The sequence below is a fragment of the Bidens hawaiensis genome, unplaced genomic scaffold (assembly GCF_021521415.1).
Source record: "Bidens hawaiensis isolate Kalapana, Puna unplaced genomic scaffold, B.hawaiensis_p1.1 tig00027337_1, whole genome shotgun sequence".
NCBI lineage: Eukaryota > Viridiplantae > Streptophyta > Magnoliopsida > Asterales > Asteraceae > Bidens > Bidens hawaiensis.
This window is the reverse complement of record NW_027494427.1, coordinates 116,345-130,188: the sequence shown is the minus strand read 5'-3', so window position 1 is coordinate 130,188 and position 13,844 is coordinate 116,345. Positions and strand designations below refer to the sequence as shown.

The window sequence follows — 13,844 nt, the reverse complement described above, 5'->3', positions numbered from 1 at the left end:
TCATTCACAGTCAAGGTTTCAAACGAGATCACCATATCATTCAGAACAGTCAATCACAGGTGAATACGTTCAAACCTTTTATAACATGAATACGTTAACCTTTTTCAATCAGTCAAAACATATTATACTCAACGAGACGAACGGGTGTTTGTCTTAACGAGTCAATCAATGCTTATATGAGATCGAGTAATCTCTAAAACTTTATAATACAAGATAGAAAATAAAGTCAACTCAGACCGAATACACATGTGTCTGGATCCAAACATAACCGTTCAGCCTAATCATTCTAAGGCTACGTGGCCGCGGGCTAATGGTCATAACTAGTCTCCCGGAAAGGGCTATGTGGCTCGGGAACAATTGTGTGTGTAGGGCAGTGGTACATAGACCAGAAGTAGAAATGCTTCTGCTGAGATTGTAGAGAAAACTACTTTTGTATTATAATGTCATTCAAAATGTTTATAGAGTCATACGTGTTCACCAGCATATAGCTGACGTATTTTTCCTAACATTTCAGGGAATACAGATTAGTACAGGTAGCAAGACATTCATGGAATTAGTTGCTCGCAAGGTAATGATGGCTCAGTTTTTAATTATTAAAATATTACAAACGGTATTTCAACAAGCTTTATAAATCAAACACCGGATATTTATTATCCGAGAAGTTTTCAAATAAATTAATATTCTATTCAACCAAAGTCTTCCGCTAAAATAACCCGCAACTCTGATGTATTTACAAAACAGGTACCAACTATTGGTCATACGCCTAGGCCCTAAGCCGGGGTGTGACATCATGTAATTAAACACTCTACTGAAAACCCTATTTTATGTCACGTGTGATACTTAAACCCAAAACTTTCCACTTAATTAAATGAAGTATTCGGGTGTCTCTTCTCAACCAATTGACCTGTAAATCATGATAAAATGCAAGGATATCGAGTATACACCATTGAACATCACTAGTGGCACCATAGGCCTCACGCGAACACCGCTCCTCTATCCCCAGACCGCTAGTGACGGGTCCCAATGACCTAGCCAACGCACACCACTATCAAATCATTGTTTTTTCATGTTTGTCATATTTCTTTTTGTATTTTACGCAGGGCCGGCTTAACGTTTTTGGTGGCCTAAAACTAACTAAAATATCGAGGCCTTTTTAAAAAAGTACTTGATATCGTTAAAGCATCACGGTATATTTTTTATTTTCTTTGTTTGAATGACTAGGTTCATACTTTCAAATTCGAATTGATATTGTTAGAATGATCATTTCTAAATCAATTATCAGTCAGCAATCAAGAATATAATGCAAATAATCACTTTATAACCTAAAGACTAAAATATAATTCAGTTCATAAATAGACTTACTTAAGCAGTTAAGCAATCCAGAATTGAAGCAGAGTACTAGCCTAATATTTAGCAGAATGCTAGAATTGCGATGCCACTTGATTTGCCAATTTTAATAGTAGGGATGTTGAAAAAGAAGATTGGACATACAATCTGTGATTAAAATTGAAAAAGAGTGAAGAACATAATATAATTATAAGATTTTCTAACATGTGCCCTATTAATTATAGGAATATTCTTGTTGAATCTATAATTTTATATTAATTACACTAATAACTACTATATTTAGCATTATATATTCTCCTCTTAAATCTTACCTCCATTAATGATTACTAAATAAAAAGTTTTAATTCCCTCTAAAATTACTATTTCATTTCCCACCATTTTTATATTCATATATATGTAAAGAATATTCAAATATGAAAGTAACTCAAAATCAGCTTGCTCTAGCGATTCAATATTCGGCTTGCAAAGAAAATGACACAAGTTTTGTTGTCAAGCATAACAAAGCGGCTCGATGGCATAAGGTGGTTTGGGATGGTAAGATGGCTGACATGACTTGCAAAACTTTGAATTTGTCGGGATATTTTGTCGTCATGTTTTGAGTGTTCTTCTTCATACGAGTTACTTTGAAATTTATTTTAGTTATTGACTATTACGATGGAGACGAGAAGAGGCTCAATTCAATAATGTCTCTAAATTACACCAAGAAGAAACTTTGGATATTACATCATCTTTTACAAAAAATAATGATCCTATAGCTAACGCAATTGAGTTAGTTCAACACTCGAAGACGTTATAGGAATTTCAAAAATTACTTTTATATTTGAATATTATTTACATATATATGAATATAAAAATGGTCGGAGATGAAATAGTAATCTTAGAGAGAATTAAAATTTTTCATTTAGTAGTCATCAATGGTGGTAAGATTTAAGAGGAGAATATATATTGCTAAATATAGTAGTTATTATTGTAATTAATATAAAATTATAAATTCAACAAGAATGTTTCATAATTAATATTTTTTACATGTGTCCTTAGGGCACATATTAGAAAATCCCTATAATTATAGTAGAAAGATAAACATATGTTGAAGCCCCATTTGATTGGTAGTTTAATCTTGAAAACACTTTTGTCAATTTACTTTACCGAAATTGAAGTTCCAATAGGCTAACAAGCTATTATTATTTATTTGAGATAATATTAAATAGGCGTAAAAAAACATAATATTAATATATAGTTTTTTGTTTTTTTTTTTTGAAAAATGGAGGCCCAAAAATTAGGGAGGCCTCAAGCTAGGGCTTGGGCTCCTAAAACTGTCAAGCCGGCACTGTATTTTAGTAATATAAAGAAATGAATGTTAAAGAATTGTGGATGATGAAATATAACATAAATCGAATGGTGTGATTGAAACTTAGAAGGGGAGGAGGAAATGAGGCGACCTAGTATGGCTAATAGTTTAGAGTTGTGAAGACTTGAGAGTAGAGTATAACGCATAACCTGGATATATATTATTTTTTTCATAATATTTTGTACACCCCTTTATCATAATTTAAAAAAGGGATTACTCTGTTAAATAGTAACCAAGTTTTGGAGTTGTTCCAATCAGCTCACTGCTAAAAAAACTTTGTTCTAATCAGATCACTTAACTTTTAAAATTGTTCCAATCCTAGACATTTGACATACACAACAGGTTATTAACATTTTTTTAATATTTAAAAAACATATAAATATAAACCTCTCACTCTACCCCCTCTCTTTCTTCAACCTCTGCTCCCTCTCTTTCTTTAACCACCGGATCACTGCCACCACTCCAACAGCCTGCCACCACCGATCACCTTGACGCTACATCTTTGCACTTCTAGAATTTGACCAAGTCCCGCAGGTCAACGAACAAGATTCGACCGTTCGTCAACCCAAGTGCACAAACCAGATCCGACGAGGGTTTCAAAACCCAAGAATACAAACCACTTCGTCTTTCCGATCACAACCCTTAACCACTTCGTTTTTCCGAAACGGGCTTCACAAAGCCTCGATTTTTATCGCCTAAATTGGTTGTTGAGGGTGATGATTGTTGGCCGGAAAATCGATGTCGGAAAATAAATATGTTGTGTTGGAGTTGAGGAACTTGGTAGACTAGGTGGTGGTGGTGTTGATTTAGGCCAGTGTTGTGTACATTCATGGTGGTGGTGAATGGCTGAGTTGCTAAAGGGTGGTGGGTTTGTGATCTGAATGAATGTAGAAGTGGAGGCCTTAACTGAATCATATGGTGATTTATCTTTTTTTTAAATGCTTGATTTATCTTGTAAATTTTAATAAAACTATATAACCTAATGTTCAGGTAATATACTTTAAAAAAATGCTTAATTGACCTGTCATTCAGGTAAAATGTCTAGCATTGGAACAATTTTAAAAGTTAAATGATCTGATTAAAACAAAACTTTTTATCAGTGACCTGATTGGAACAACTCCAAAACTTGATTACTATTTAGCAGAGTAATCCCTTTAAAAAAAGAACCGAAGAAAAATTGGTTAAAAAGGAATAACCGAAACAAACAAATAAAAAAGAAATTATCCCGAAATAAATAAATAAATAAAATAAATAAATCTAAACGGAAAGCCAAGACAGCCTTTGTTGTATCTCCAAACTCGCTTGAAATCGTCAATCTTTCTTTCTTTCTTTCTTTCTTTCTTTCACATTCAATCAATCTTTTATTTTACAGGTACAATCAATCAATCTTCAATTGGGTTTCTAATTTCTATTTCATATCATACGAAAACTGTACTGGGTTTTCTTCTTCCTCCTACGTATAAACTGATACCCTTACAAAGATCCGTTTTTTAAGCCTCTGAAATGTTTGTTTGTTATTGTTTGTGCAGTGACAAGTAAATTTTTATTGTCTCGTTAGCAAATGAAGTGATGATATATTCATCCGCCCACTAATTACAACAGGTCTCGCATTATCTTTCTTTCATCTCTTTACTTACACAAATAGATCATCAGTTCTTGTTATGTTATTATAATCAGTTTGATTCGAGCTGCGAAAAATTGATTATTTGTTATTGATTGATTATCAAGTGAAGTTAAATTGCTTATACGCCAAAGTGATTGTAATAGCTTCTAAGAGTACTTGAAACTGTAATTCGTGCACCGTGTTTTATTAACTAAATTGGATTTTAATAATATCACATTTTTTTGTAGTTGGCCCGTTGATAAGCCCAACTCAAAAGATTCTTGCCACCGGTCCCACCTTTCACCCTGTTTTTTTCTCATTGGACCCTGTTAAAAGAAGAATTAACGGAAACTTAACTCCGTTATGTTTTTTTTTTTCAAAATTTTAAACTGATGTTTTAGGGCTTTTGATTGGAATAACGATACGTGTCGATTGATGTAAAATTTACCTCGAAACGATGCTTTAAATTGGGCGTTTAAACTTCCAATTGACAAAAAATAAAGCCGTTTGGAGCACCGTTTTGAGATAAATTTTACGTCAATCGACTCGTATCCTCTTTCCAATCAAAATCCCTAAAGCATCAGTTTGAAATTTGAAAAAAAATTAACGGAGTTAATTTTTTTTAACGGGGGTCCAATGTGAAAAAATTGGGCGAAATATGGGACTGGTGGCAAGAACTTTTTGAGGTGAGATTATTATCGGCCAACTGTATAAAGGTGGGATTATTAAAATCCAATTTGCATTTTTATTGTATCTAGTTATCTGACTCTGATCATTCAGTGTCACATATCACTTTCAAAATGCACATCCAAACGCTCCCATTGTCAAATCCATCTTATCCAAGCAATTATACTTATAGGATGAGGAGAGAGAATAAGACGAAAACGACGTGTTACTCGATAACATGTTATGTTTATAAAACTTTATTAAATTTTGTGTAGGTAAATTTCGAGACACATTCTTGTGTCTGATTGTTTTGTTGACAAGTTACAACCGACCCTGAAGCTTGGTTCGAAAGAAAAAGTATATAATGGCCGAAGGGATTGAGAATGTGGAACTTAAATTCAGAATATATGATGGAACAGATATAAGTCATGGCAGTTATGCATCTTCAACTACTGTAACTGCTATTAAGCAGAAGCTTGTTTCTGAGTGGCCTCAAGGTTTGAAATTATTATTTTTAGCTCATATGTTTATTGCTTTTACTTGATTAGTAATTACACCAAAATGTTATTTACTTTCAAGTTTCATCCTTTTGTAACATATGTGCATTTGTTACTGTTATATGTAAGTAACTTTTTATAGCAGGTAAAGTGGTGACGTGTCACCGTTTTTTGGTGATGTGGTGCCTGTTGCGGTGTGCCACTTCACCATCTTATCGGTTATAGAAGGTGAGCACATACAATGAGAAAAAAATACAACTTACTTTCACCTATATGTAGTATACATACCGTACTTTCAAGTTTTCTACTGTTGTATGTAACCTTTTGATGACGTGCCACCAGCTTTTGGTGATGTGGCAGTGTGCCAACTGCCACATCACCATATTACATACAATGGAAGAAACATTTTACTCATATAAAATGACAGGAGGATGAAAGTAGGTTATATTTTGTATTTTGTTTTTATCTATACATTCACTTGATATTTTTCCTTTGATAAAAGAATGTTATAGTTGAATATATATACATTTAGGGCAAATTGAATGAAATGTATAGTTTTATGTGCTCCAATAAGCATTCACATCATGAGGATGATAAGGTGAACAGATCTTATGGATCTTTTATTAAACATTTAGGGCAAGTGGTATGAAATTGAATTGTACGTTACACCTTTAATTTAGATACAAATAAAATTAACTTACAGTTTATTAACGATTTTAGCAACCAACCTTATTTTAACAGATTTTACCCGTAACCCTTGAAGTTGCATGTCCTAAAATGTATAAATATGCTCATATGAAAAAATAAATAAATAACAAGATTGTTAAAATGATATATTTTAATATTTTGTTTATAAAAATAACTAAATGTCACATGGCATATACATATACACTAAAATGATTTAATAAACACCGTCACATCAGCAACTTTATTTAGAATCAGCAAAAATGACACTTTGTGTATACTTCAGTGTTGGTTGGTAAAATCAGGAAAATAAGCGTAAAAGATCGCTTATATGTGGACAGATCATTTCTTAATTCTTCTATTTGCTTGATTAAAATATATTCTGAAACCAAGTTTTGCCTTTTTATAGGTAAATCTGTAGTACCGAAAACAATTAATGACATGAAGTTGATACATTTGGGAAAAGTTTTGGAAAATAGTAAGACGTTATCAGAATGTGGGGTCCGTGATGGCGCGTTTGCAGGTGGAGTAATCACAATGCATGTTGTTATTCAACCTGCTGTCGCCAAAAATAAATCAGGTTAGTTTAATAATAATTATTTATCTTGTTTATTTCTGTGTGTCATGATTAGGCTTGTAAACGAACCGTGTTCGTTCGCTTAACTTTAACTGAACAAGCAATCGGAGATGAAAAACCAAGAGAACATGTTTTTCTTGTTCTTGTTTGTTCGTTAAGGAAATAAACGTGGTAATATTTTCTTCTTCTTGTTTGTTTGTTAAGAAAATAAAAGTATAAACGAACGCTTCACAAATGTAAACAAATGAACATAGATGAGCAAACATGACTGAGCTAAAACCAATTAAAGGTAAATGTGAACACCAATGTGTTGGGCTTAGAAGTTATTAAAACTAGACTAAATTGTAATGAGACTAAAAAATTAGAATGAATAAATTAATGAACGTAAAATAACAAACGTAAAATGACTTAACATAAATGAAACTGAACGAACATAAGCGAAAAGAAAATGAACAAATGTAAATAAACGTTCACAAACATAATTAAACGAACGAGGCATGTCTTCATGTCCGTTCGTTTAACTAAATGAACAAAAACTTTTGTTCATGATCGTTCGTTTATTAAATAAACGAACTTCCCGCTGAACATTTCATGAACGGTTCATTGAACATTAAGTTCGTTTATAGGCCTAGTGATGATGCTTAGTGGCATCAATTTCAGCTTGTTTAATTAGTTGTTATATATTTTTGATTGGTGAAAACGAGCAAATTAAGAAAAGATAGCTAAAAAAGGAAACTGGTCAATTGAGTTGAACAAATGAAAGTCGACCAAAGTTTACTGCACTAGAACAGCGTTTTAAATAATCCGGCCCGTTTGACTGTCAACCCAATGGGTACAAAAGAAAATCGAATCCCTTATAATCCGTCTTTTATGCGATACAGCCAAAAAGCAAGACGAGGCGCGAAAACTGAATACATGTGGATGCACAATTTTATAGATATGTTAGAGGCCCATATATGCAATCATATGATCTTGGTTAGCATTTTGATGCTTCAAATATATGGAAAGATGCCTTCTTGTTTGATATTGATATTCTTTCGGGTGTGTCGTTTATGTTCTGAAATGGTGTATGAACCCGAGAGGTTTGTTTCTATTTTGTCCTCGTATTCGTTTTTGTTTTTTGTATATTGATATCGTTTTTAATATGCCGACTTGAAATCGTATCCAACCAAATTATCGGGTATAATTTTGATGAAAATGTTTGAGCTTAAATCAAGTGACTGCAACAATGTACTTTATGCCAATTCTTATTTTGTTTAATATGTTTATTGGATCCTTTGTATGCAATAAATATAGCTAGAGGTAAGTTAGAAGGATAATGAGCTTCACAATTGGTGCTAGACGGGCTGTTGGGTCGAACTTGAAAAGTGTTTAAATCCATGAACTCGAACACGACACATTAGTACTAAAAGATCACCGATTTACAATGAGAAGCAAAAGTACGTGTAAAATAAATATATTCAAACTATAAAAGTTTATGTTTAGGTTTTGAATTTTGTCATAAATCTGAACCTGTTTTGATAAACATGTTTGTCAAACTGACTTGAACTGTTTGTATTAAACAGAGATTAGTTGTTTCGTGTTATGTTCTTCTGTTGTATCTTGAAAAGCTTTTTCCTTTAGCTTTCCACCATCACGAACTTACGCTTTTTCAAACTGTATTAATTTAGGGTTTCGACCGACCAATGATTGCAGCCTCTCCCGAGGTGACTTTGCTCTTTTAGGTGTTTTATTCCCTTTGTGATATCGTATGCCATTTTCAAACACCTCTATATTTACTTGCTTCTGTTTTCTTGAATAGTTTTCAAAACTGTAATTTGTTCTTCTTCAACAATTTGCTTGACACTAGAGGTGCACAAATCGGGTTCAAATGGAAAACCCGAACCGGTTCCAAACCGGTTTTTTCACACCGGGTTGTAAAATGGCACCGGTTCCAATCAAGAACCGGTTCGGTTCCCGACCCGAACCGATGCCCAGATATGCGAACTTTTAAGAACCGGGTAGGGTATGAACCGGAACCGGTTTTTACGTAAAAACCGGTTCCACCGGTTTTTTTTGAAATTTAAATATTAGAGCCGTTAGGAACCGGTTCCAACGGCTATATAGCCGTTTTTGACCGTTGGAACCGGTTTTTTTAACTATAAATAGGTTATTTTCTTACTATAAATAGCAAGGTTTGTTTGTTTACTTGTTAAACCACTTCCAAAACTATAAAACACACTCCAAACCACAATTAACCTTAAACCGACAACAAATGGCAACCAATGATGACGTTGTTATGGTGATCGAAACAACAAGATGCCCCGATGTTTGGGTTCATTACGATTTGTGTCTCATGACCGACTCACATGAGTTGGCACGTTGCAAATATTGCTCGAAGTTTCTTAAAGCAGGGTCCAACTCGACATTACGAAAACATACGAATAAGTATTGTCGAGAGAAAAGAAGATTGGAAGCTAAAAAAACGGAAGTGGGAGAGTCGTCCGGCTCTACAACCCAAAAATAAGTATTCCCGGATTAAAACGACGGACTTTGTTTTTTATGTTTTAGTTGTTATGTTTAGTATCGTTTATGTTTTAATAATGTTTGTAATAGTTAGTTTTTAAATAAATAAAATGTTCGTCGTTATTAAAAAAGTAACAAAAATTAATCATGAGTAACAAAAATAATTATAATAAAACAAATCAAAACTAAATATTAGTTGAACAAGTTACAAATAACTTTACCAAAACAAATAATTACAACTCTTCTTCGTCTTCATTCTCGTCTTCACCCTTCGTCTTCGGTGACACATATGTATGATTCGGGCAACCCGTGTGGTGCCGACCAAACATCGGTAGTTAAACTAACCATGGCTTCTAAAGAATGAAAAGACTCGATTAACTCTTTTTTAGCACACTCCCACAACCTGATACAATGACGTCTTAAGGTAGTACGACTTACATGTGTGTATCTCGGTTGTAGAGTTTCGCGAATCAACGACGTCAACTCCGGGTCATCAAAGTGGTTAAACGGCAAACCTCGTTGAATAACGAACTTTGCCATTCTATCTTGAACTTGAGTCGTGTTGTAACGAAATAGTGTACCATCTTTACCCAAGCCAATTTGATCGGTCGCGCCAATCCCTTTCAACGCCTTGCAATATGGCTTCTCGATGTGCTTTCTCAAAGTAGAGTTGGAATCGTGCTTTAATATTGAACCACATAGTTTGCAACGAGCCTTTTGATAACCTTCGTCATCCACAATCAAATCCCAATTCTTCCATATGTCTTGGTTGCGGTTATGGTTGACTACCGTAACAACCCTTGGGTCCTCCGTAACAGGAACGGGGGCAACAAAAACACTCTTCTTAGCCTTGTTGTTAGTTTTTTTGATGGGTGCCATAATAATATTTAGTTGGATGGTCGGGTAAAGGAACGGGTTTGCTAAAAGAGTAGTATTTTAGTTTGTTTTTGAGTTTGGTGGTGAAACAAGTAATGGAAACAAGTTATATATAGGTTTGGGCATCAAAAACCGGTTCCAACGGCTATATTACCGTTGGAACCGGTTCCAACGGATCTATTGTCTCAAAAACCGGTTCCAACGGCTATATTACCGTTGGAACCGGTTCCAACGGCTAATTGGTGTCTAAAAAACCGGTTCCAACGGCTATATTACCGTTGGAACCTGTTCCAACGGCTAGTTTGACTTTTGTTTGACCCTTCAAAAAAAACCCGTCGGAACCGGTTTTTCCGAGTACGAACCGAACCGGTTCCAATTAAGAACCGGGTAGGAACTGGGTTGGAACTGGTACTGACATACAAATAGGAGAACCGGGTACGATTTTCGGGTACAAAAATACCCAAACCGGGTATTGTTCCAACCGGGTTGGAACTGGAACCGGTTCCGGTTCGGTTCCACAAGTTAGGTTCCGGAACCGGTTTTTTTGTGCACGTCTACTTGACACTATGTTCTATAGGGTTATTGTTATTAAATAGTCATAAATTATTTGTCTATGGCTAATTTTCACATATGAGCTCGGTTAATTGATGTAAATATACATATTGGGCGTGAATTAGATTAAATTTATAGTGTTTATTGTATACTTGAGTTTGTTTTCGAGTTCCATTGAAAAAAAAATGAGCCAAAAACCCGAACCGATTGGAACCATGTCATAAAGGATATTATATTTTCTTGAAAGTTGGTTCAAACTTTTAACAGGTTAATCTCAAATATTTATAAGCAACTTAATTGGTTTATAGCCTATTTAGAAAAAAGGAATTTCTAAGGAGATTACGTATACAAGCAACTTAAATGGGCTGTGACATAACAGAAAACCTTACAAAAATAAAATATTATTGAAAAAAAATGATAATAACAAGTAAATAACTATTAACCCTTTAACTAATTAGAAACAACACTGGTCTGTACTATAGTAATAATAATATAATTTCATTTGCACTTATACTGAAAAAATCAAAAATCATATTATTTGTTTTACTACCAACGTTTACTTTTTTATTTTTCTTGGACGGCATCTACCTATATTGTAATAAAGTAAAATAATTATAGACACATATCAGTTTTTAGTTAATCTTTATATGTTTTTCTCTCCAAAACTAATATATGTTATAGATCAATAATTATTCACTTTCCTTTCACTTCATTTAAATTATATGTATAACATGATTAAATTATTCACTTTTGTTTAAACTCTATCTATATTATCTCTATACACTTTTATAAAACTAAATATTTACATATTATACTACTATACATTGTTAGAATATATTTCACAACATACTTGAGTAGCGTTTGGTATGCAGGAATGGAGGACGGAATGGAATGACCCATTGTGAGGGAATGGAAAATAGTGTGTTTGGTTGACCAAATGAATGGAATGACCTGTTACCTAGTTCATTTCATTCCCTCTAAAATACCTCAATTTCATTCCATCCATACCCCATGTTTTTTTTCCATTCCATTCCCTCAGTCACCCTACATAACCTCCACCACCCTCCCAACAACACCACCATCCAACATCAACACCCACCACCGCCACCAACCACCGCTGCCACTGCCACCAGCCACCACCATCGCCGTCCACTGCCGCCACCAACCATCGCCATCGGTGGCAGCCACTCAGCACCGCCAGCCGCCCGCCGCATATATCAACCATCACCCCACCATCACACATGCCGCCCACCGTCACCGTTGCCAACCACCACCGCCACTGCCACAAATCACCACCATCGGCATCCTCCGCCACCACCACCCACCTCCACAAACCATCGCCATTAGTGCCAGCCACCTATCACCTCCAGCCACCGCCACATCTATCAATCATCGCCCCACCATCACACACGCCGCCCACCGTCATCGCCGCCCACCACCACCTCCACTGTTACCGCCACCACCACCTCCACCGTTACCGCCACCGCTCCTACCACCACCACCACTCACTACCATTTTAATTTTATTTTATTTTTATTTTTTTCTTACCTACCAACAATACAAAGTAATGATTCATTTCATTCCCATGTGGTAACCAAACATTTCATTGGAATGGTAATAACACATTCCATTCCTTTGTCCATTCCATTACCACGTCCATTCCATTCCGTCGTCCATTCCATTACCCCATACCAAACAGACCATTGGTGAAATCCAAAATCAACAACAAACTGTGTTTGTTAAATACTTAAAAAAATATAATTTTAAATGTTATTATTAACATATCATACTATGTATATTGTTTAAGATTGTAAATAAAAAAACTCTAATATGCTTTCAGTTTACGAAGTAATTTTTTTAATCATTGAATTATAAATATATGCTTAAAAATTGATCCATTTTAAAAAAAATCAATTTACCTATTGGTTTTTTTTTTGTACATTGTCATATAAATTTATAAATTATAAATGTATGGTTTAAATCTATCTATTTATTTTTCGGTTGATTTAGTAACTATACATATATGTGTTAGATTTTAATGATAGTAATTACTTTCAAATATAATAAAGTTTATCATATTTAGTTTCTTGGGTTTTGGATCGTTTAGGGTTTTTTAGGGAAATTAAATTTGATTGTTACGGGTTAAAAGTTGGTAAATATATCGTTTTGTACAAATTAACTACATTTAGCTCAAATTTGTTACAGGTGAAAAAGCGGTAATCTGAATATTTTTAAAAATTTGAGAATGTAAATAGATTTATCGTAAAACTTGTTACGGGTTCAAAGTTTTAACTTGAAATATATGATATTGAGAATAAATTTTTAATAGATGGAGTGTTCTTGAGTATGTTTTTGCACGTGCATTATTTTTTTTTATTAAGTTCATTTTATTTTATTTTTGAAAAAATCATTATGTGATATAAATAAAATCAATTTATGTATAATGATACAAGCATAGATATAATGCATTTTCTGTTTACATTACACTACGTGAAAATTGACTTTCGGCCACACGAAAAAAGTGTGGCCGTAGGTCTTTAGCCACACATATTTGGTTCAGGTCATATGTGGCCAAAGGTCGCGACACCGTGGGTATGATATGGCCACACACAGTTTTTGGTGGCCTTATGTGGTAATAAGTGTGGCTAAAAGGTACAGGCATTAGTTGTTGGCCATCAAGAAGCCTCTCCAATAAGTGTGGCTAAACGGTAGAAAATGGCCACATGAGTATTTACTATGAGTGACCATTGCACGTATATAGCCACATGAATTAATGTTTCAGCCACATGAATTTTATAATAATGTGGCCAATAAGGTTGTGTTAAGCGTGCATTGTGACCTATACCGTGTGGATATAGCAAAGCAATGGCCACTTAAATTTAATAATTGTGTGACTAATTATATTATATTGACACTGGATATTACATTAAAAGTGGCTAAATATATTTACTTGCCACTCAAAAACTCCTTTGTAGATTATAGTGTGGCCATTGTCTTACCGTCTGTCACACAAAATGTTTTTCCTAATATAAAGTGTGGCTATTGTAAAACTTTTCGTCACACATAGTGAAGTACTGTGTGGCTAATCATAACTTATAGACACTGGAGGTTATTGTAAATGTGGCTAAAAATGTGAACTTGCTAGTCAAAAACTCTTTTGTAGTTTGTGGTGTGGTCACTGTATTACCG

The 13,844-nt window shown here is 34.2% G+C and overlaps 1 protein-coding gene across 2 annotated transcripts; it reads left to right on the top strand.

Annotated features, from left to right (window-relative positions):
- Positions 1-3,970: 3,970 nt before the first annotated feature.
- Positions 3,971-7,961, top strand: LOC143575344 (membrane-anchored ubiquitin-fold protein 3-like). 2 transcript variants are annotated; one of them, XM_077059749.1, is made up of 5 exons: positions 3,971-4,067; positions 4,225-4,297; positions 5,240-5,461; positions 6,555-6,725; positions 7,604-7,961. In XM_077059749.1, exons 3-5 carry the CDS (start codon positions 5,329-5,331, stop codon positions 7,657-7,659), a joined length of 360 nt encoding a protein of 119 aa, XP_076915864.1. In that variant the 5' UTR covers positions 3,971-4,067; positions 4,225-4,297; positions 5,240-5,328; the 3' UTR covers positions 7,660-7,961. The 2 variants fall into 2 exon arrangements, with proteins under 2 accessions (XP_076915864.1, XP_076915865.1); XM_077059750.1 differs by lacking the exons at positions 3,971-4,067; positions 4,225-4,297 and having other exon boundaries at positions 5,082-5,461.
- The last annotated feature ends 5,883 nt before the right edge of the window (positions 7,962-13,844 follow it).

What these genes read in the sequence shown, in the direction of transcription:
- LOC143575344 (XM_077059749.1), top strand. Translation starts at nt 5,329, where the DNA reads ATGGCCGAAGGGATTGAGAATGTGGAACTTAAATTCAGAATATATGAT. An exon ending in TGTTTCTGAGTGGCCTCAAG is followed by an intron (nt 5,462 to 6,554) that starts GTTTGAAATTAT and finishes GCCTTTTTATAG; the next exon opens with GTAAATCTGTAGTACCGAAA. An exon ending in TGTCGCCAAAAATAAATCAG is followed by an intron (nt 6,726 to 7,603) that starts GTTAGTTTAATA and finishes TATGCGATACAG; the next exon opens with CCAAAAAGCAAGACGAGGCG.